The 23,263-nt window shown below is 50.2% G+C and overlaps 2 protein-coding genes and 1 non-coding gene across 8 annotated transcripts in view; 1 reads left to right on the plus strand and 2 right to left on the minus strand.

Moving 5' to 3' along the window:
- Positions 1–14,750, minus strand: part of KCNIP2 (potassium voltage-gated channel interacting protein 2) — a 21,923-nt gene extending 7,173 nt beyond the window's left edge. The window contains exon 1 of one of the 4 annotated variants that reach the window (XM_006095866.3): positions 14,321–14,624. In XM_006095866.3, the coding sequence (XP_006095928.1) occupies positions 14,321–14,393 (73 nt within the window). In that variant the 5' untranslated portion in view covers positions 14,394–14,624. Of the gene's footprint in view, positions 1–922; positions 1,086–10,602; positions 10,914–14,320 lie in introns of those variants that run through there. The other 3 variants (XM_006095864.3, XM_006095865.3, XM_023759843.1) reach the window with 3 other exon arrangements.
- Positions 3,315–3,450, plus strand: LOC111827430. The gene has a single exon (XR_002831003.1).
- A 1,473-nt stretch (positions 14,751–16,223) lies between the features above and the next one.
- CUNH10orf76 (chromosome unknown C10orf76 homolog) overlaps positions 16,224–23,263 on the minus strand; it is a 143,704-nt gene continuing 136,664 nt past the window's right edge. For all 3 annotated transcript variants that reach the window (XM_023759817.1, XM_006095871.3, XM_006095872.3), the window contains 2 exons: positions 20,040–20,156; positions 16,224–17,856 (listed from right to left, as the gene is read on the minus strand). In XM_023759817.1, coding sequence (XP_023615585.1) covers positions 17,764–17,856; positions 20,040–20,156 — 210 coding nt within the window. In that variant the 3' untranslated portion in view covers positions 16,224–17,763. The remainder of the gene's footprint in view (positions 17,857–20,039; positions 20,157–23,263) is intronic.

Raw genomic sequence — 23,263 nt, forward strand, 5'->3', positions numbered from 1 at the left:
AGGGTCCCAATCTGACCCACCCCCCACCCTCCTGCCAGAGCTGACCTGTGAATGTTCCATTCCCAGTGTTCCTTCTCCTGTCCCTCCAGAGCCCATCCCCATCCTAAGTCTTGGGTATAGAACTGTTATATTATCAGGAAACTCTGGGAACAGCCACACCCACAATCTGATACCCAAAGAGGCTCAGCACATACCCTGTCCTCTCAGGCACAGTCACATCTACCCTCTGACAAAGCCACATACTCTGTCACTTTGACACATTAAATCACATCCCTGTCACAATACACAGGCTTACATTGTCACACTTTTGTCCTTTCTCATCACACACATGAACACACACAATCATATCCCCTGTATCTGTCACCCACTGAGTCCACAAACACTCTGTTACCTATACCTGCAAGGATCGAGGTGTGGGAATCACACATCTTCAGAGCCGTTGTGGACCCCTGACCCCAAAAGGGACTACCCAGAAGGACCCCTGACCCCAAAAGGGATTCCCCAGAAGTCTAGTGTTACATCAGGATTCCCGGAACCTCCTTCTTCTACCCCAGACACCCTGCTTTTCTCCAGACCTCTCCTCCTATCTCCCAGACTTCCCTCATCTCCACACTCCAGTCCTCCTGCACTGCACCCCTTATCATTTCTCAAACACCTGTCCACTGGTCTTCTCTCTTCACCTCCCGGTCCTCCACATTCCCTCCTTACCTCCCCTAGATGCCCCACCACAGAGTTCCCGTTTTTACCTCTCCCAGATGTCCTGTTCCCCAAGCATCCCTCCTCACCTCCCGGAGATGCCCTATCCCATCACTAACCTGCTCACTCCTCCTCCCAGTCACAAAAGTCAGAGTAGCCCCTCCCCAATGCTGCAGGCACTGTCCCTCCAGCCAGCAGCCCAGAGCTGCCCAGGCCCCTGGGTTACCTTCCAAGGAGACAGGCTCAAAGAGGCCAAACTGCTCCAGGACCTTGACAAACAGAGCGAGGACCACAAGCACGGCGACCATCTCCAGCCCTTCCAGGTTCATGGTGGGCCTGGGGCATGGTCCCCAGGCTGAGACTCAGCAGGCCTGCCAGCCCTACTCACACCACCTCCCCCTCAGGCTCCCCATGGAGAGTAGGACTGCCGGCAGCCTCCCTCCCCTTCTTCTTCCCTGGATCTCCTCCCTCTCCCCACCTCCCTCACCCCGCCCCTGCCCCACTGGCCTCTCAGCCACAGCTTCTTCCTCTTCACAGGCCACTTCAGCCTCTAGACTGGCATCTTCTTGGGAGCCTTTGGTGTGAAAGATATGGGCCAGGCCAGGCCAGAGGAGGGATACAGTGACCTAACTCTGTCCCCAGGACAGCTTCCCCCAGACACCCTGTGGCTACTCTGTGCTAAAGGGAGGGGGCAGAAAGAGGAGCTGTCCTTAGGGAGAAGGCAGGGAAGGGCAGTGTGAGAAATTACGAGTAATAGATGTATGGGTCAGAATATGTTATGGGCGTCTGGGTGTTTTCTGGTGTGTATATTCCTGTGTTTGTCTGTATGGAGAATATGTGTCTGTGTGCTTACACCTGATTGTGCACCTATCTATTAGGTGTGTGTCTTGTGTATAGGGGTATGTGACCTGGGTGTCTATGGTGTGTGTGAGAGAATGTATTGAAATATTTCTGAGTGTGTATGGGTGTAAGTGTCTGTGTTTCAGTAGACTTATGGGCTGTGGGTCTGAGGACTGGTAATATGGATGTGTCCTATAATTAGGAGTACAGGTCTCTGGTGGTTGTGTAATTGTATCTGCATGGAACTGTATGAGAATATAAGAGGGAAGAAAGCAGTGACCTCTCCCGCCCAGAGGACACTACCAGCATCGATTGCGGTTGCCATGGAGACAGTGGGGGGTGGGGCAAAGCGTTCTCTTTCCCACTGGCCACAGACAGGAAAATTGAGGCCCAGGGAGGGAGAATTAGGTCCAATAGCCTGGGCAGGAAAAAAGTCTGCAAGGATAGAGGCCTTAGCCCTATCAGGACCTGTTTGGGAGGAGACTTATTGCACCTGCCTTTGGGACCAAGAGACTCAGTTTCTTGGGAGAGGAGGAGGGACTGTGCTCTTCCCTTCCTCCTGACTGGGGCTCCCAAAGCCCTGCCTGCTCCTAGGGAGCCATTACTGAGCAGATGGAGAAGCCCAGGGTAGAAGAGAAATCTGAACCCGCCCAGGGCACCACCCCCACTGCACCCCCTGGAACATTCCTGGAACTCCTCCCCCATCTTCCCAGCTCCTTCGGGGTCAGTGGTGGTGGTGAGTGTAGGGGTGGGGAGAGGCCTGCAGAGCAGAAGACTAGGGCTGCTGAGTTACTGCACAGCTGAGTAACACTGAGCACTCACTGTGTGCTAGACAGAGTTCTATGTGCTTACAGACACTATCATGCTGAGTTTTCACAATAAACCTATGACAGCAGTAGGATTATCCCCACATTACAGGTGGTGAAATTAAGGCATAAGAAGGTAAGATCAGTATCAGAGCCTCCATTTCAAACCAGTCTGACTGTGAGCCTGCGGCACTCTAAACCACCACACTACACTGGCTCCCTTCTTAGACAGCTCGCCCACCCAGGAGGCCCCGTTTAGGATGATGGACCCCAGAGGAAGCCCTCTTTCGGGGTCCAGCTCTGGAATGAGTGTGTGACTGAGCCCCAGTTGTGGGGTGGGAGTTGGGTGGTTGTGGGGTGGGACTCCATTTGAGTCACTGATCTGTAGCTCTACAGCCCACCACTGGGGGTCAGGCCATACCTTACCCCTAGGCTTTCCCCGAAGCCCAACATCCCAGGAAGGTGTTGAAAGGAGGGAAGGAGGGTAGCACCCCAGGCTTGATCCTCTGCTTTCCCTCCTCTCCTCCCCCAAGAAGTCAACTCAGAGACTGCGTTCAGGTTCTCACACTTTAGAGATTACAGATTAACAGGTGAAACCAGCAAACACCTTCCTGTCACAGTCCAAATTCCACATCTGGCATTTAATACCCTCCCCTTACCCTCATCCGATCTCTTTTTCTTTCAGCCATTTGGCCTCCACACTGTCTCCCAAATACACCAAACTCGGTGCTCTCTCTGTGCCTTTGCTCCTACTATTCCCTCTGCCTGGAATGCCCTCCCTTCCTCTCTCCTTCGGTCCTACAGTTCTTACCTACCTTTTGGAGACATCTTAATTTCCCTTCCCTTCAAAGCCTCCAGCCCTCAGCAGACTCTCAGATACCTGAATTTCTACTGAACTCAATGTTGGGCCCTCAAAACTCAGCACCTAATTCTGGAATATATTAGTGGGAACAATAAAAGGAGGCAGCCTATTAGGAGGCTGATACACAAATTGGGCTAAGTACTGCTCTAATTGTCACCATACCTCCCTAGAATAAACTGCCTTTTGACGACCGGGACAAATTGAGTGAAATCGTAACGGACAAAAAAAAAAAGGAGGCAGCCTAGCACACTAGGTAATTGTTAGGTTTGATCGAACAATTGAATCAATACCCCTCCCCGGGGAACTGGCTTTTCAGGCCATTTCACTATGGACATTCCCTTTGCTTAGACCACATTTCACTTGCTGCGACCACATTCCATTACCTCCCCTCCGGGTATGCATAAAGAAGTCTCCGTCCAGAAAAAAGCCGCCAAAAGTCCTTTAAAAGCCGCTGACTGCTGTCACTGAGTGCTGGAACCATCAGGCTCAGCCACCTGGTGTGCAGATGATTGAATAAATTCGTGATCCCTCACCCTTTGGGCCTCGTGCATTCCTCCTTTGGCGACCTAACAGTAATAGCGTGGGCCAACGTGCAGACTGGGTTCAAATCCCAGCTTTGCCACTTAATTTAATTTGCAATTAAATTAGCAAGTTCTTAACCGTTGTGTGCCTCAGTTTCCCATCTCATGTTTGCTGGTTGGAGTAAATGAATTAAAAATGGAAAGCTGATAGAATAACTCCTGGCACAGAGTAAGTGCTGAAGTATTTGTGACCATCATTTATTTATTTATTTATTTATTTATTTATTTATTCCTCACCTGAGGGTATTTTTCCATTGATTTTTAAAATATACTTTTATTGATTTCCGAGAGGGAGAGAGGGATAGAAACATCAATGATGAGAGAGAATCATTGATTGGCTGCCTCCTGCCCGCCCCCTACTGGGGATCAAGCCCACAACCGGGGCATGTGCCCTTGACCAGAATCGAACCTGGGATGCTTCAGTCTGCAGGCTGATGCTCTATCCACTGAGCAAAACCAGCTTGGGCTACATTAATTTTTAGAGAGAGGGAAAGACAGAGAGAAACACTGATGTGAGAGAAACACATCAATTGGTTGCCTCCGGCATGGGCCCTGACCAGGACCTGGGCTGGGGAGGAGTCTGCAACTGAGGTACATGCCCTGGATGGAATCGAAACCAGGACCCTTTGGTCCACAGGCCGATGCTCTCTGCACTGCACCAAACTGACTAGGGCTGTGACTGTTATTAATAACATGCCACTCCCCCCTTATATTTCTATAGCTCTTAACAATTCACAAACTGTTTCCACATTGTTCTCTCAGTGGCTTCTCATGACAACCTCATGAGGTAGGCAGAGTGATTAGTGTTGTGCCCTTTTTATTGATGAGTTAAACAGGGCCCAGAGAGATAAAAGGACTTGCTCAAAGTCACCTAGTTAAGTGATGCAGATTTGAACCCAGGTATTACTGGATCAAACCTGCTTCCTCAACTAAATTCCAAGTTCCTAGAGGGTGAGGATGTTAAAAAAAATTGTATAGACAAATTGAATGCCAGGCTCTGAGTCGGTGCCTGTGAAACAAAGATGAACCAAACAGGACTCTGGCTCCCACTGGGCAGGGAGAGAGCTCACTGAGAGAACTACAAGCCATCTATTCATTCAAAAAATATTTGTTGCCCTAACCGGTTTGGCTCAGTGGATAGAGCGTCAGCCTGCAGGCTCAAGGGTCCCAGGTTTGATTCCGGTCAAGGGCATGTACCTTGGTTGTGGGCACATCCCCAGTAGGGAGTGTGCAGGAGGCAGCTGATCAATGTTTCTCTCTCATCGATGTTTCTAACTCTCTATCTCTCTCCCTTCCTCTCTGTAAAAAAAAAAAAAAATCAATAAAATATGTTTTAAAAAATATTTGTTGCATGCCTACTACATGGTAGGAACTGTTCTAGGCAAGCCATGAAATGAGCTATAGTAAAAACTTTCTAAGTGGGAGCCCAGGCAAAACTTGGAGAGGTTATTTTTTGAGCTGACTCTTAAAGGATGGCTACAATGTCAAAGGACCACCATAACAAAGGGATCATTTATTGAGCACATTTTGTGTCCTGGATACTTTACATATATTACCTCACTTAGTCCTCATAATAAACCTGATAGATAAGGTCTATTATTCCCGTGTTTATAGCTGGCATGGTTAGAGTGAGTAGTAATATACCTATTTTTTAAAAAATATATTTTATTGATTTTTTACAGAGAGGAAGGGAGAGTTAGAAACATCAATCAGCTGCCTCCTGCACACCTCCTCCTGGGGATGTGCCCGAAACCAAGGTACATGCCCTTGACCGGAATCGAACCTGGGACCCTTCAGTCTGCAGGCAGACGCTCTATCCACCGAGCCAAACCGATCCAGCATTAGGGAGTCCCAGGTTGTCCCACTGCCATCTCCTTATCTGTGTCATCTGTGCATCCAGGCAGACAAGGCTTGCAGGAAGGTGCTGAGCTCTCATTCTCTGAATTAATGCCGAGGAAGGACAGGGGAGTTGATTTAAACTTGTCGTCTGAGTGTAAACCAATCAGGAGGCTTTGGCTAGACATAAATGGTAAAGATTTATTTGATGATCTTGGGATTTGCAAGTGGGAAATACAACTAGGCAATACCCAGGGTGTTCCGAGTAAGAGACAAAAGCTGTGAGTTCTTACAGTAAAAAGTACATGCTTGAGAAGAATCAGTCCTGTCCTCTTAGCCTCTGGATTGATCCGAGATGGGAATCACACAGATATCAGATGGTCAGGACCAGCCGTGGGCAAACTACCCCCCGCGGGCCGGATCTGGCCCGTTTGAAATGAATAAAACTAAAAAAAAAAAAAAAGACCGTACCCTTTTATGTAATGATGTTTACTTTGAATTTATATTAGTTCACACAAACACTCCATCCATGCTTTTGTTCCGGCCCTCCGGTCCAGTTTAAGAACCCATTGTGGCCCTCCAGTCAAAAAGTTTGCCCACCCCTGCTCTAGTCAAATATGACATAATACTATATGTCAATTATAATTTTTATTTTTATTTATTTATTTATTTTTTAAATATATTTTATTGATTTTTTACAGAGAGGAAGGGAGAGAGATAGAGAGTCAGAAACATCAATGAGAGAGAAACATCGACCAGCTGCCTCCTGCACATCTCCCACTGGGGATGTGCCCGCAACCAACGTACATGCCCTTGACCGGAATCGAACCCGGGACCTTTTAGTCCGCAGGCCGACGCTCTATCCAGTGAGCCAAACCGGTTTCGGCAATATACCTATTTTGCAGATGAAATAATTGGGGCTCAGAGAAGTGATGTTCCCAAGACAGCACAGATGATAAGGGATAGATGAAAACTTGAACCAGGCCCTGGACAGTGTGGCTCAGTTGGTTGAGCATTGTCCCATGCACTGAGAGGTCACGGGTTCAATTTCCAGTCAGGGCACATGCCCAGGCTGCAGGCTTGATCCCCAGTAGGGGGCCTGCGGGAGGCAGCTGATCAATGTTTCTCCCTCTCCATTCCTCTCTCTCTAAAGTCAATGAAACAACAGGAACAAGACAGGGATGCCCACTCTCACCACTCCTGTTCGACATAGTACTGGAAGTATTAGCCATTGCGATTAGACAAGAAGAAGAAATAAAAGGCATCCAAATTGGAAATGAAGAAGTAAAACTGTCCTTATTCACAGATGACATGATATTGTACATAAAAAACCCTAAAGACTCCATCAAAAAACGATTAGACTTAATAAATGAATTCAGCAATGTAGCAGGATACAAAATTAATGCCAAGAAATCTATGGCATTTCTATACACCAATAATGAACTTACAGAAAGAGAGATTTAAAAAGCAATCCCATTTACCATCACACCAAAAAAATTAAGATACCTAGGAATAAACTTAACTAAAGAGGTAAAAGACCTCTACTCAGAAAACTACAGGACGTTGAAAAAAGAGATAGAGGAAGACATAAACAGATGGAAGAACATACCATGTTCTTGGATTGGTAGAATCAACATCATTAAAATGTCCATACTACCCAAAGCAATCTATAGATTCAATACACTCCCCATTAAAATACCAACGACATATTTCACAGACCTAGAACGAACTCTCCAAAAATTCATCTGGAATAAAAAAAGACCCTGAATAGCTGCAGTGATCCTGAGAAAGAAGAACAAAGTAGGTGGGATCTCAATACCAGATATTAAGTTGTATTACAAAGCCACTGTTCTCAAAACTTCCTGGTATTGGCACAAGTACAGACATATAGATCAATGGAATAGAATAGAGAACCCAGAAATCAACCCGAACCAATATGCTCAATTAATATTTGACAAAGGAGGCAAGAACATACAATGGAGTCAAGACAGTCTCTTCAATAAATGGTGCTGGGGAAATTGGACAGATACATGCAAAAAAATGAAACTAGACCACCAACTTACACCATACACAAAAATAAACTCAAAATGGATAAAGGACTTAAATGTAAGACGGGAAACCATAAAAATACTAGAGGAATCCAAAGGCAACAAAATCTCAGACATATGCCGAAGCAATTTCTTCACCGATACATCTCCTAGGCAGTGGTCGGCAAACTGCGGCTCGGCAAACCGCGGCTCGCGAGCCACATGCGGCTCTTTGGCCCCTTCAGTGTGGCTCTTCCACAAAATACCGGCTCTTCCACAAAATACCGACTTCTGTGCATGGGCCATGAAGTTTCAATCGCACTATACGTGCACGCCCGCACGTGGTATTTTGTGGAAGAGCCGCACTGAAGGGGCCAAAGAGCCACATGTGGCTTGCGAGCCGGGATTTGCCGAACACGGTCCTAGGGCATTGGAAACTAAAGAGAAAATAAAGTCAATGAAACAAAATGAAACACTTGAACCAGAACAATGATCTGCCAGCTCCCTCAGGCTGTCTCTCCAATGCATGTGGATATGGCAAGCAATCCTGGATGACTGTAGCTTGGTCACTCAGGAGCTAAAAGTGATAAGACAAAAGGGTCAGAGTCCATGGAGCCTTGAATGCCAAGCCAGACTACTTGGATTGAAAGAGTTAGTACAGCATCATCTCCCTGACCTCTGACGCTGATTCACAGATGGACAGATTGACAACCTTGCAGCCAATTGCCCTGTCCCTGACCTTCTACTTTCCTCTCTCACTCCCACCCTCAACCTTTAGAGACCCTGACTTAGCCTTGACCCAGCCTTACAGGGACTCAAGGTCCTACATCGATCAGGCCTCTGGTGAGAGGGTCTATCAGAAGTGAAAGAGTGAGTCGTTTTCCAGGTTCTCCCTTCTCCCTGCTCAGAGATCTCTCAAGTCCATGGCCCTGTGAGAAACCTGCCCAGATGTGTCCTCCCCTAGCACCTCTAGCATCCTCTAGTTCTTTATTCAAAGGAGTGAAGTCTTTTTTAAAAATATGTTTTTATTGATTTTTAATTTTTAATGTTTTTGTTTTGTTGTTTTTTGTTAATCCTCACCCGAGGATATTTTTCCATTGATTTTTAGAGAGAGTGTAAGGGAGAGGGAAAGACGGAGTGAGAGAAATATTGAGACACATTGATTGGTTGGGGCCAGGGATTGAGCCTGCAACTGAGGTATGTGCCCTTGACTGGAATCGAACCCAGGACTCCTCAGGCTGCAGGCCGATGCTCTCTCCATTGAGCCAAACCGGCTAGGGCTTATTGATTTTGGAGAGAGAGAAATGGAGAGGGAGAGAGAGAGAAATATCAGTGTGAGAGAGAAACAGATCGGCTGCCTCCTGAACGTCCCCCCAGGGATCAAGCTCAAAACTCAGGCAAGTGTCCTAACCCTGAATCGAACCACTGACACCCCAGCGCACAGGACAACACCCAACCACTGAGCCACACCAGCCAGGGCAAAGGAGTGAAGTCTTAATGGAAGTGCTTCAGACAGTGAAGGCTCACAGCATTAGGTGGGCCCTCCCTGGTTCTCTCAAATCTCAGCAGAGATACTCCTATCATTTAGTCATTCAGACCTTATGGGGGACCCACCCTATGTTTCTGTCCCACTTTCTCCATCCTTCCTCCTCCAGTGAAGATCCCAGCCAGTGAAGATCCCAAGCGTTCTCTCTCAGTCCCCCGGCTCCATTCTGTCCCAGCCAGGCCAGAAGACACAGCAGCCAGAAGACACAGCAGCCCCCAGCTGTATCAGGTGATTAATGAACTCCTAGGCCTTTGGGCTATTTTGGGGCCTGGAAGTCATGCCTATGATTGAGAACTGGCCCTGCCAGGCTCTAGCCATCTGTCACCGAAGACAGGCCCAAGCAGTGGGCTTGGGGGACGCAGGCTCCCCAAGCAACTTCTAAGTATGACTCTGGCTCAGCCCCATCTCCCCTCCTTCTGAGGAGCACAAGGCAAGGAGAGGCCTGCCTATACTCCAGGGGCTCAAGTGGATACCATGGAGAGAGCCAGAGAACTACGGGTTCCAGAACGCCCCAGGGTTAGGTTGTTTTGGCCTCCCTGGGGCCAGAGGGGAGGGGATGCTGGGTTTTCCAGGCAGCCCTAAGGAAACCCAAGTGCAAGTGTGTACAAATAGCAGTGCCAACATATGATCCCCATAATCCCCATATCATAAATTCCACAAATCCCATACCAAAGTACAATCTTGTGAAGGCTGCAAAACTAATGTAGTGTGACTCAGGAACCCCCAGCCCAACTCTAAAGCATAAAACTCAAGTACATGCAGTTCCACTGTCACAGAATCCCAGGGACATGCAACCGCAGGGACACAGCCCCAGCGTTCACAACCCCACTGATGCATGCACAACCCCCTCAGTACGACTCAGAGAGACAAAACAGTGACATGTAATCCTTATGTCACACAAGTTTACCCACCCGTCATGCATGAGCTCACTAGCCGAGTTCATGTTGGTCCAGTCCTACCTGAGATTTTTTTCCTCTGGACACTCACCCCAGTCATCTTAAGATCCCATTAAACTAAACAATCCAGTAAAGGGCTGTGCATCCCCCCTGCTCTGCTGCAAGCTTCTTCCCTTTATCCCTGTGAGGTGTCCTGCCTCCTACATTCACCTGCTTGAAGCCCCCTCCTCTGCCCTCAATGAGAAGCCCTGCCCCCGCCTCCACCATGGGGAGGGACCATGATGCCCCTCTCCTTTCCTCCTTAACGACCCCTATCTCCTCCACCTCCTCGGTAAGGAACCCTATCCCTCCTCCACTCTGTCAGGGGTACTGCCCTTTAACCCCCCCCCTTTTTTGGAGGGATCCTGCTCCCTCCATCTGTGAGGGGCCCTTTCCCTCCCCACCCTTGTAAAGCTCCTATCCCACTTCGCTCACTTTTTGAGGGGTCCAGCCCCTTCCTCCCTTCCTCATACCTGGCGACAGCGACCCAGTCACCAGCTGGTAGAGGGATCGTGCTGCCTGCCCCAATGGGCTCCTGCACCTGCGGGGGCAACGGCTCATGATTCCGCTGAGAGCACAGTGGCCAAGCTCCGCCCCCAAGGCCGGGGGTGGTCGGGTCTCCGCCTTGTGGGCCCTGCGTGGGCGGCGCGGGAGGGCCGGACCCGCAGGACCAGGACCTCAGACAGCAGAGCCTCATTCCACTCCAGGTCTTCTCCGGACCGCACGAGGGGAACTCGCCCTAGCCCTAGCCCCAGCATCTAGAGCACGGGACCCCAAAGTTCCTAGACTGAGGCTGAAGCGGAGGGGGCACGGGAGGGGGGGGGAGGGGGGCGGGACAGCGCGGACTCTCTTCATAGCCTTCTTTGGGAACATTTTCTGGATTTCTGCTGGGGAAGAGCCGCACCCACGGGTTTTGAAAAAGGAGTTGTTCGTAAATGAACCTTATCTTTTACTGCCCTTCTTCAGCCCTTCCTCTGCTTGTCACACCCTCCTCTTTGCATTTTGGCAGAGATATGAAGGGGTAAGAGGTGAGAGGACGCAGTTGTCATGGCAACTTCCCACACTTCCATACTTCCTGGACCAATGGGGGAGAGAGCAGAAGGGAGGAGGAGGAACTGGCCAGTGTATTGGGCAAAGAAGAGGTAGCAGGGATGTGCCTCTACTGATCTCTCTCCTGGCTCCAAATTCCTTTCTCTCATAGCTGTTTGTTTGGTGTCCCTCTGTCCCAGCAGGTTCACAGATTCTCCCATCATACACTGACTGCCAGCCAAATGCATTGGGAGAAGCCCCCCTTTTTATAAAATATATATAGATTTCAGAGAGGCAGGGAGAGAGCTAGAAACATCAATGATGAGAGAGAATCATTGATCGGCTGCCTCCTGCACGAGGCTCCTGGGGATCGAGCCTGCAACCCGGGCATGTGCCCTGACGGGGAATTGAACAGTGACCTCCTGGTCCGTAGGTCCACGCTCAACCACTGAGCCACCCCGGCAGGGGGAGAAGCCCCCCTCTTCTCAGTCCGAGCCCTGACCTCTTTCCTGAATTCACTCCCATCCGGCTTTACCCAAAGTAAACCCTTTTCATTACCCACTATGCTTTCAAACTGCTGGGACAGAAGGGACATAATTCCACTCCTCTCGACTGGCATCCCGTATTTTTGTTTGAAAATCTTACGTTTACAAGGCAAGAGTCGCAGCCGAACTCCATGCAAATCTTGCCCTTTGATTTGGTAACATCCCCATACAGAATCAGCTCCGCAAGCATAGCTCCTTCAATACCACACGGGGGCGCCCCAGTCCGGGGAACAATATTTATGGCCATTAGGACGTGATTCCGGAGATCCCAGGCCCAGCGACTGGAGCTCTGGCCTTGGCCAGCCAGGTGCATATTCTCTCATCTTTTCCAGTCCTTTCTTTGTTTCCAGCTAGGAAAGGACCGCCATTGATCATTGATTTTTCCCACCCCTGCCAGGCTGGTAAGACCAGGGGTGTTAGATGCGGCGCGGGGTGACTCTCGCCCTCCCCCCTCCCCCCAAAAGTCTTCTCGGTCTGCACAGGGAAGGTACTTTGGGAGGACCCGGCTGCACCTCTCCCTGAACGTTCTTCAGTACCGTGGACAACACTCCCCTTCAGGTTTCTGCTCAGGCATCTCTGAGCGCCCGGCGCTTTAACACAGGGGGCATTCCAACCCCATTTGTCTTCCGCTATAAAATAAGGCCTCCTTCGCAAGGAGAGATCCTGGTAGTCCTATTTCTCTTTCACAGCCGTGTGTAGAACTTTCTACAGAGAGGATGTTCATGACACAGAACATGATTCTTGATGCTTGCCAACATTTGACCTTTCTCTTGCCCTTGGGAGGTCGGCAGGCAGGAGGTAGTATTCCCCATTTCACAGATGAGAAAAGTGAGGCTCAGAGAGAGAAAAAGTCACACGTACCTGGTATTCACATTTCCATTCCTGCACCTTCTAATAAAAGTGCTTCCCCACCGTCACCCAATCAATCTGATTCACACAGCCCAGTGAGGAGGGGATGCTTCCATTATAGGGAGAATCAATTAAAACAGGAAGCAACACTGACTAATGTGGTGCTAATAAGGGCCCTGGGCCCTTACTACGCTCAAGGATCCTGAGATGAGGACAGCACAGAGCAGAAATAGACAGCGGGACCTTTGGATTCCATCCAGATCGGAGGCACATCTAGGGCACATCTGGGGCCTGCCTGAGTGGGCTTCCCTCCTGGGAGTCTGAGCATAGGAACTAGGACCCCGCAGGCTTAGTGAGTCGGAAAGACACATTCTAGTCCTCTACCCCATCCCCAAGTCTTAACCTCATTTCCATCAGGACAGACAAGGATCACAGCCTCCTTCCACCTCCCCAACTTGTTTCACACACAGAGGAGACACTCTCCCTCCTCATTTTCTGTTAGAGGTTTGAACAGGCTGCACAATGACAGACAGAAACGCACACGTACATGGAAATGTACACAAGGTGTCACCCACACAAACACATGGATCTGCCTCCCAAACCCAGGAATGTGCACAGGTACAGAGGTACTGGTCTCACATACCTCCCAATGTGGGAGAGAGAGGGTATCTGGGCAGCAAAGTGGTTTGGGGGACAATTATAAAGGGAGGCCACACGGCACCTCCCAGGCCTAGAGCTTCTTTCTATCTCTGGGTCTAGAGGGAGGCAAGAGAGTGCGTTTCCCTTTGGGTTTGGGTGAAGTTCTGGGAGGGCTGTTGTGTATCGAATGAGCTTCAGTTATAAGAATGATCTCTGAGTACTTTATGGGGGGTGGGGTGGGACCTGACCCAGCACTAACCAAAGCCCAGGGACAGGGGCCAGATGCTGCTCCTAGGAGCCAGGCTGGGTAGCTAGGACACTAGAGTCCCGCCTGGGTCCACCTGGGGGAAACAGTGATGTGTACTAAAGATCTCCTTGTGCGCCAGGAAGCTAGAGAAGCAGCCAGGGTAATACGTGTCATAGACACTCACAAAGCTCCTCTGAAGACACCACCACATGAAAGTGCACAATCTGCATCAAATGCCATTATAACCCACATAGTCTCACAATCACAAAACACAACACAACCCACTTTAACAAAAGCTTGCCCCAGGAAGTTCACAACATCTTACAAAGAGACATACCACCATAAAGTGAAGCCCTGACACTAATGGTAGTCACATGCGACTTCATACAGGATCACACACTCAAAGCACGGAGTTGCACAGAGAACAGAAACACATGGTCAAACAACTTCATTAGTACACTCGGTACTACATAACCTCACTCAAACATCTGACGAGATCATACAATCCCACAGCCACATACAATCATGCTCACCCTGGCTGTCACCAAGCCCAGGGCACATGGCAACCGGCTGTGGGAGGCGCACATATATATATACACACAGATACACACAAAGAATGACAGGCACTCACGCACCTCCCACCAGAACCCTCCTGCCTTGTCTCCCCACCTGCCCACCTACTCTCCCCACCCCCAGCCATCCCCCCTCCCTCTGCCCCCGTAGGACCCAAGGCTTTGAACCTGTGTCCAGGGGCCCAGAACAGCCGGGAGGTGCCTGGAAATGGGGCAGAGTGTGGGTAAGGGCTTGGCAGGGTCAGAGGCTTAAGGGTTTGGAGGAATGGAATCTACCCTCCCTCCCACGAGCCCCGATCCACCGACTCACCAGTGAGCTGGTCATAGGATCCGTCCAGGTCTCGGGAATCGGACAAACTCTCCTTGCGACCCTGGCCCCGCATGGCCCCCGGCGACCCCCTCCCGTCCCGCCTGGGCTGTGGGAGGGGGCGCCGGGTGGCTGGGATAGGGCGCTCACACGGCGCCCCCTGGCGGCGAAGGGGCTGGGGGCCAGGAGAGTCTGGGCTAGGATTGAGTCTGGGGACCGGGAGGGGTCTAGAGCCCACCCAGGGGTCCCGGGGCAGGAGCGGAAGGGAGGCTTGGGCAGTAGGTGAGCGCAGAGCCTGAGGCAGAGCAGAGCTGAGCGCGGAGCCAGAGCCAGCCGCCTCTTTCCTCCCGCCCCCTCCCCGCGGCTGTCACCACTGCCTCCCCCCTTTGGCGCTGCCGGGATTGGCTCCCCCTACCCCCGCCCCCTCCTCTTTGCAGCTCCGGGAGGCACCCGGTGAAAGGGTGAGCTGGGAAGTGCGGGGAGAGAGACTGGCTCTCCAACCACACTACCCCCTAAACCCGAAGCCCTGGGTTTTGGAGGTGGAAGAGAAAGCAGGGCCAGAAAGGCCCCTGTGAGGAAACTCCGCCCCCAATTCTCAGTACTTTCCCCTCTAAGCCAGCACAGGTCGGGTAAGTCTCCGTCCCTGTGTAGCCCCTATTTTTCTCTGTTGCTCTCTTCCTATGTATGGGTCTCTGTGCCTCCCTCCTCCCCTGCCCCCGCCAGTGCCCACCCTGCTTGAAGGGGGTGGGGACTCAGAGGGGTCAGCGCCTCTAATACAGACTTTTCTTGGGCCAGCGGGCTACAATTCCCTTCTCTCTCAGCAGTACCCCAACCCTCACCCACTCCAGGACTTTGGGCCCATCCATTCTCAGGGCGCCTTCTTTCCTGATCTAATGACCCCCGTTGGCCAACTGGGGAGAAAAGGAAAAGTGAAACAGGTCAGCTTCTCAAGACTTTCTTGCTCTTCTGTTTCTTCAACTTGCCTGGCCTTCTCTTCTATCACCTGCTCTGTCCTCGATTCCTTGTTTATCCATAAGATTTTTTTGCGGGGAGGGGTGGCAACTGAGAGTTTGAGGATCTAGGTGAAGATCCACAGTGGGGAATAAATGCTCTTGATGTGAGAGCCGCGCTCCCTCCCCATCCCCCCGACCCCCCCCCCCCATGAGGATGGAGGGGAGGGCAGTGTCTGGTGGGTCTGGATAGTATAGTGTCCCGGGTAATCCTGCCTGCCCAATGGCTCCTTTGGAGGAGTGACCTGTTTAGACCGAAAGTTTCTGCTAAAATGACCCCAACATGTTCAATTCCTTTCATTGGATTTAATTTCCAAGCATTTGATTCAATTAACCCAGCAGGAATTAAGGTGGGAGACTAGGCATGAAAAAGGGACAAGCAGCCAAAGGAAAGACTGTCTTTGGGAGCCATGTCCTGGTCCTGGCTCTGGAGGGCCCTCCTAGACCTGGCCCGGACACTGGGGAATGGAGAGAGCATGGCAGATGCTTTGGAGTTCAGTTCTAGGAGGGGATGGGATTCCTGTTTAGAGTCCTTAGCATAAGGTGTATAGGCCAGAGATGGAAGGGCCTTGACATTGGAATCCTTTATGACTTCATGCCCTTGACCTGCACTTATTCACTTCATAGGAAGGACTAGCAGGGGTCCATAATGGGCTGGCTGCCCTCCTCAATACCGAGTTTGGAGATAAGGGGACTTTCTTCTCCCTCTTTCCACCCAAAGGACTTCTCTGAACTGAATTTGCTTCCTCTGTGGCCAGGAGACTCCAGAGGAGAGTCTATAAGGATAGGAAGGGCCCCCATAGCCAAATGGGACCAGTACCTGGAAATTACCTTAACAATGTATTTGAGAAATGAGTTCTGGGTAAGAGATTAAGGAAAAAGAAAGACACTAAAAAGACTGTCCCATACAAATCAATTTTTAATCATTTCAGCTTGCCACCAGCTTCCAGCTCCAGTTCCACTAAATGCCCCAGGTTGAGCTATGCATCTAGTGAGCAGAGGTGACCCAGCTGCTGATCTCTTAATCTACACCTGTCCATGGCAGCATGTTGGTGGATTCTCTGGTACTGGATTCATAGTGCATATCTGCCCAATGCTGGAGGCAGAACCCTGGTGCCAAAAGGGGGTTGGGGGGCAAGTATCCCTCCCTGGAAGTTTAAGTGGAACAGTAGCCAGGGAGGTCCCTGCACTCACTCCTAGACTCTTCCTGTGCTGCTTGCTCCCTGCCATCCCGAGGCTTTAGGAAGTGTTTTAGAAAGGGAGGATCTCAGAGCAGCAGCTACTTAGGAGGCAGCTGTTGGGTAGGGAAAGCCTACAGTAGTCCTATGGAGGCCGTTCAGAGGAGGAATCACAGGCCAAATTCTCAGATGTCAGGAGTCTTGCCTGTGGCTTCACCCACAATGTGGGTAGACGGGATGGCCTCTCCATGATGCTCACCTGGCCTCTTTCAGATGGAGGGTACTATGCCCCCAGCAGGTTCTCTCCATCCTAGGCACCAAACCACATTAGAAACAGATCCCTCCCCAGAGGAAATTCTCAGGCAGGCTGGATGTAAACAACAGCCGGGTGAGGGGGTGGAACACGTGGAGGGAGCCAGGCAGAGGCAGGCAAGGCTCCCAGAGGAGGGGTGGCTAGGGAGGTGGGAGGCTGCTGGAAAAGGAACCAGCTAAGTAGGCACCTGAGGGCTCCAGAAAACCTGTCAATGTTTATTTCACACAAACATCCTAAAGACAGTTTAAACCAGATTTGAAAATGAAAAGCTAAAGTTGTGACCCTAAAGTGTGATGAGTCAATGGGTGGAAGGCAGGGGAAAGGTAACAGGTACTCCTGGTACCAAGAATCAAATCCAGAAAGTGATGGCTGGACAGCAGAGCACTGGGTGGATTCTAATCTTCAGTCTCCCAGATAAGTCAGCTTTGGATTTAGAAAACAGAAAAAGATACTCCATTCCTACCCTACCCTAAGCCTGAGCTAAGAGTCCTAATGACTGGACAAGTGATAGCGGGGGCAGGGGAGACAGATTTCAAGTCCAGCTGAGCCCCAGGCCAAAGGAAGCAGAATTAGTTCCACCTACATCTGAGAGTTGTCTGTTTTCAGAAGCCTTGGAGAGCCCTTGATCCTCAGGGTACTGGCATCACCCTAAGGCTTGCCCCAACAGCGCCTGAAAATTAGTCAGTAGCCTCAACTTGTAATTGCGATTAGAAATGTGAAGGGATGTCCAGGGAGCCTTCTCTCTGTGCCCACCCACCCCTCCCCAAATAAGATTATCCCTGGCTTGCCCCTCCTGGCCTCTGCTGTCCAAGCTCCCCTGAAGCATGGCCTTCACCGAGAGAACTGGGTGTCTGTGTTGTTCTCCAACCTTGGGGACAGCCCCCTCTCCTCTGACTCCCCCTCCAGCCCAAAAGCCTCATGGGTAAGGGCAGTCAGCGGCTGGTCTCAGGAGATAGTGGAGAACTCCTTGAGCAGGACTTCCTGGCTGAGTGTGTGGAAGGCCAGGTTTCTCCGGACGTTGGTGCTAATGGATCGAACCTGGGAAAGGGTGGGGGGAGATAGGAAGAACACAGGCAGAGAGAAAAGAAGAGAGAGTTGTTACAAACAGTAGAGGGCAGTGTTTGAGGCACAAGGCCAAGATTCAGTGCTAGAAGTTTCTCTCAGGAAATAAACCCTTAATAGCTATCATCCCGGCAGGCAAATGAGCAAACAGCTCGGTGATGGGGGAAGAAAAGGAGACTGGGAGACAGAAGCTCTCGTGGATGTGAGAGGAGGATCGGAGCACCTGAAGTGGTGGAAGCAGCACAGACAAGTAAGGACAGGGCAGGCCTTTGTCCTTGCTGGGCCTTGCACAGGGTGATGGAGGAGAAACTGATGCTAGTGGGCTCACACTCTGGAACTACCCCCTTTTGGATGCATTTCTAGTCTTCTCACTCTCCCTTTGTATTTATCTACCTTTTTGGGTTGGGAAGAACGTTTAGAGATGCAGGCCTTATCTGGCATAGATGACAGGAGTATGATCCATGGAGGACAATGACCAGGATCAGGCCATATGGCTAGTGAGTCCCAGGCCTGGGGCAGGACCCAGGTTTCTTAATTCCTAGTCCAGCCCTCTTTCCATACCACAAATATGCGCTCTTACTTTAGAGGAAGTCTGGAGTGTGCCCTTGCTGTGTCCCTCCTGCTCACCTCACATGTCTTCTACCCACAGACCCAGAACCTTGCAGGAAGTGGTGCCTGTGTCAGCAGGGAAAAGATGGATGGAAAAGGGGTCAGAGGGCCAAGCTGACTCTGGAAGGAGATCCATTCATAGGAAATAGATGTGAATGTTGTATGAGAGAAAAGGGGAGGAGGGAGGAAGGAGAAAAAGAGTGCGTAACTCTGCTGGGCCCCAAAGTCCAGGGAGTTTTCCTTCCATTTCTGCTTTGCTATGGGAGAGATAATGCAGTCGTCAGGCTGGGAGCAGAGGAAAAGGAGGCATGGCAAACAGCAAGCAGCTCAAGCTCATTAGCTCCAACCCTACCAGACTGTCTCTGCTCCCCTATGCCAGAGGTACAGGTATAAGGAGAGCTGAGTAAGGTAGCAGCTAGTGTCAAAGAGCCTTGAGATAGAGCTCCTCTAATGTTCTTCTCCACAGCCATCTCCATCTCCCAATAACTTAGTCTCTTTGTTAAGTTGACCCCAGTAATTCTCCATCACCTTAAAGACTTGCCAACTACCCCATAAAAACACTCTATTTCCTTACACTAAAGGCTTCCCTTTTTACCAGCTAACTCAACCCAGAGTATGTCTTCCTCACCCTGGGGAAGTCCCAAATCCTGGAAATGTCAAGTTAGGGTCAGAGTTGGGCTGTGTTTAGTTCAAGACAGATGAGCTAAATAAAATCCAGAATCTTCATCTTGGACTCAGTCAGCAGAGAGTAGTAAAAGCTGGGCTGATGCAATTTCTGCTCAGCAGTGGGAGGTCTGAGGACATGGGAAGTAGGTACAGAGGCCTGTGTGTCCTGGTCTCAGCCCTCAGCCGGGATGTTCATGTGCAACCAGGCAGGCGGAGTGGCAGGACTACAGGGAGGTTGAACTTTTCCTGAGAGTAGCTCTGAGCAGTGTGCAGGAGGGGGACCATCAACAGGGAGAGGCCAGTTCTGTGAAGAGATGCTGACTGGGAGGTGGAGTAGGAGGCAGAGCAAATGCTCACTGCTCCAGGTGGCCATGGATGGAGGCTGTAGGAAGCTGAGTGACTGGAAAGTGGGAGTAGGGACAGAGAGTGAAGACTAGAGAACTCGGTTTGGGGGGTGGGGGAGGGACACTCAGACCAGGAACCGGTTAGGAATTTAGAAAGTGACTGCATAAGGAGAAGAATCAATTATTCTTATTAGTTGCTCTCTAGACAGGATAAGGAGTAATGAGCCAGAGCTGCCACTGGGAACACATGTCAAACCCCAGGCCCAGCTGGAGCTGTGCAAGGGCTGTCTCTACGGCTGCAGAAGAGAGGTGGGCAGTGCTGTCTCAGGCTTCTCACCCTTCCCAACCTGGCACCAGTACCCTGGGGAATGTCTTCTCTCACTGCCTGGTCCTGCGCTGCTTTGGGAGAGAAGTTTGCACACTTCATCAGCCTTTGGAATACTGCAGTTGTTCTCTAGACGCTCAGCTGCAGAGTAGAACCTAGTGGTTGGGAAAGGGTCCCCAGAAGACACAGATAGAGATGGAGCAGGGCAGACTTACCAGCTCTTTGAAGAAGGCAGCTTCCTTGTGCTGCTCCGAATAGCGCTCATACTGGTCCAGGCCATCCTGCAGCTTCAGTGTGAGTGTGTCATAGTTGGCTCGTACTACCTCCAGCACCTGGGGGAGGTCAAGAGCCAGGCAGGGCTTAGTACAGGCAACCCCTAGGTTACTTGGCCCCATGCATACCCCTCCTGCTGCCCTACTGCATTGCTCACTACTTAATAACCACCCCCCCACAAAAAAAATCCCTAAACACGGGGAGCAATTCCTCAGGATTTCGGGATCACTTTCTAATCTCTTCCGTCCCCCACTTTTCCTGACTAGTCAGCCTGGCCACCAAGGCTGTTTACTAGGGCTGTGGTAAAAGAGCATGAAAGAGGTGACGGAATAGTGAGCATCTAAGCTCACCAATGTCCCCAGACCAGAAATGTGTTCCAGCCACATCCTGCAGCTTTCTCTGGCCAGGTTGCCACAGCAGCTCCGTAAGACTTTGCCAATGTATCCTTCCTTCTTCCTTTTTGGGAACCATATTTCTTCAGTTCTGGGATGTTCCTCAGCACCATCTGCCACTTGTTTTCATCTCTCAATGCCAACTCAGTCTTCCTATCTGTTGCCTGGATCGAACTTTTGGGTATCCCAGCTTTGGGGTGTAGAGAACACTTTCTAGACCAGGGGTGGGCAAACTTTTTGACTCGAGGGCCACAATGGGTTCTTAAACTGGACCGGAGGGCCGGAACAAAAGCATGGATGGAGTGTTTGTGTGAACTAATATAAATTCAAAGTAAACATCATTACATAAAAGGGTACGGTCTTTTTTTTTTTTAATTTTATTCATTTCAAACGGCCGGATCCGGCCCGCGGGCCGTAGTTTGCCCACGGCTGTTCTAGACTAAGCTAGAGGTAACCTCATCTTTTGTTCTGATGTGGGTCTCTCCCCCATCATACCTCTCTCTGACTTTCTATGGTAGGGATTCAGACTCAACTGACTCCAGGAACCTTGGATCTCTGTTGTTCCAAAAGGAAGGGACTCTCATAGCTGGTCCTGATATGACTGCAGTTTATAAGACCATGAATTAAAGGCAAGGATAATTAGGAAGAAAGGCACTACATCAAATTAGAAGAAATGAGCTGGGCAGAAAGGAGAGACCAGGAGAGGAAATGACTGTTCACTCTGACAATCTGGGTGGTAGCTATTTTGCAACTTGATCTGACCTGGGAGGGAAGTCTATGATGTCATGGAGAGCTCCCTGCTCAGTAGGAAGCTTAGGAGAATGAGTAATGAGAGAGGCTTAGCTCTAACAGCAGATAAGGGTGAAGGGGATAAGCTAGAGTCACGACTGGTCAGAGGGATCAAGGATAAACTCCTGAAGGGCGCAAAGGTGCCTCTGGGCTGTTCTCAGCAATTCAGTCTTGTGCCAGGGCAGACTTCACTTGGTAGCAAACACTTCTGCCTGCCAAGAATTCCTGAGGGGAGAGTATGGATGGAGAACACGGGGAAGACTGTGTACCCGAGTCTGGGGGGAAGGGACAAAAGTCTGGCCTAGGCTCTAGGATCACTACTCCAGAGCTCCTCAGGTGATTTTGCCGATGTATCCCAAGACCCCAGTATGAGCTGGCTCTCTTGCTTCAAATTCCATTTGAAAGCTCTGACAGGAGGCGGGCCAGTACCCAGCAATGGCAATCGCCCAGAAGGTAACCTGGTCCTTTTATACACCTGGACTGCGTTCAAGGCTGGAATATCTACAGCCAAGGTCTTGGCTCAGAAGTGAATGGCTCAAGTCTGGAAAAAGGCCAAACGCCTCCAAGATGAACCAGCCCCCAGAAACCAGGCAGAATAGAAGAATACATGCTGCCCAAACCCTGAACAATGGCAGCCTTGGCAACATGGGCTCAGCCTTTCCTGAAGGGTGTCAGTTGCCAAAAGACAAATATCATGCTAAAGCCAATTTCTGAGAAGGTGAGGATGTCAAGAGATGCTTCATTCCAAGAGCCTCACACCTCAGGCAAGGCTGCCTTGATCACCTGGACTTTCTCTTCCTGCCAGGGCAGAATGGAAGCTCTGAGATCTCACTCAGAACAGGGATTTTTCCTTTTCCAGTGAAGTTGACTTTTGCCAGAACAGCTTCATTTGGTTTTTTGCAGGGAGGTGAAAGCAAACAAGGCCCCTGCACTGCCAGCCCCCTGGAAGAAAACCAGGCCTTGCTGGACTTAATGCATGATCCCAGCTCTCCTCTGTCCAGACCTTACTTCTTTTTTTTTTTAAAAATATATTTTATTGATTTTTTACAGAGAGGAAGGGAGAAGGATAGAGAGTTAGAAACATCGATGAGAGAGAAACATCGATCAGCTGCCTCCTGCACACTCCCCACTGGGGATGTGCCCACAACCAAGGTACATGCCTTTGACCGGAATCGAACCCGGGACCCTTGAGTCCGAAGGCCGATGCTCTATCCACTGAGCCAAACCGGTTAGGGCAGACCTTACTTCTTTTTGCCCCCTTTTACCCAAGGGAAAGTTGCCCTTCAGTTCACCAAGACTTTGTCATCTCCTGCCCTCATCATTTCTCTTAAATTCCTAAAAGAAGACATTCTAAACTCAAGTCAGGGCTCTAGCCCATTCAGGACTTAGTTTGGGACTTTGCCTTCTGTAACTCCACACTTTAGGAACATGTCCCATTTGGACCTCACACTCAACAACGGCCTGGGACGTGGCAAGGGCAGCACTTGTGCCTAACGACCTTAGGTCTTACCATAATTTTCAGCCTTGGTCTCTGGCTTCCTGGCCTCATCCTGGCTGAGATGCCTCCCTAATCCATCTTCCAAGTACAAGCCTACCTTCTGTCATCAGCTGTTGGGATTGCGGGCTTCCTAGAACCATGCTCACCACCTCAGCTCAAAGTAGCTCCAAAGTCAGTAAATCACCTGTAAGCCACATGCTCTCTAAGGAGTCCATACCTGCTCCCCACCCCCGAGACCCTCACCAGACAGAAACGTGGGTCCTGGCCAGAGGCCTGACAGAATAGAACGGGTAGTCCCGCTCTTACTATCGGATCTCAGACAATCACTTAACCTCTTGGAGCTTAGCTCTTCTCTCTATAAAATGGAACTTGAATTTGTCTTCCTAAAATGAAATGGGAATAAAATGTTGAATTCCTAAAAGTAACATACAATTGATGGAAACATCATCCCAATGACTAAACAACTACCTGGAGAGTTCTTGGGACT

This window comes from Myotis lucifugus, unplaced genomic scaffold (assembly GCF_000147115.1).
Source record: "Myotis lucifugus unplaced genomic scaffold, Myoluc2.0 scaffold_162, whole genome shotgun sequence".
NCBI lineage: Eukaryota > Metazoa > Chordata > Mammalia > Chiroptera > Vespertilionidae > Myotis > Myotis lucifugus.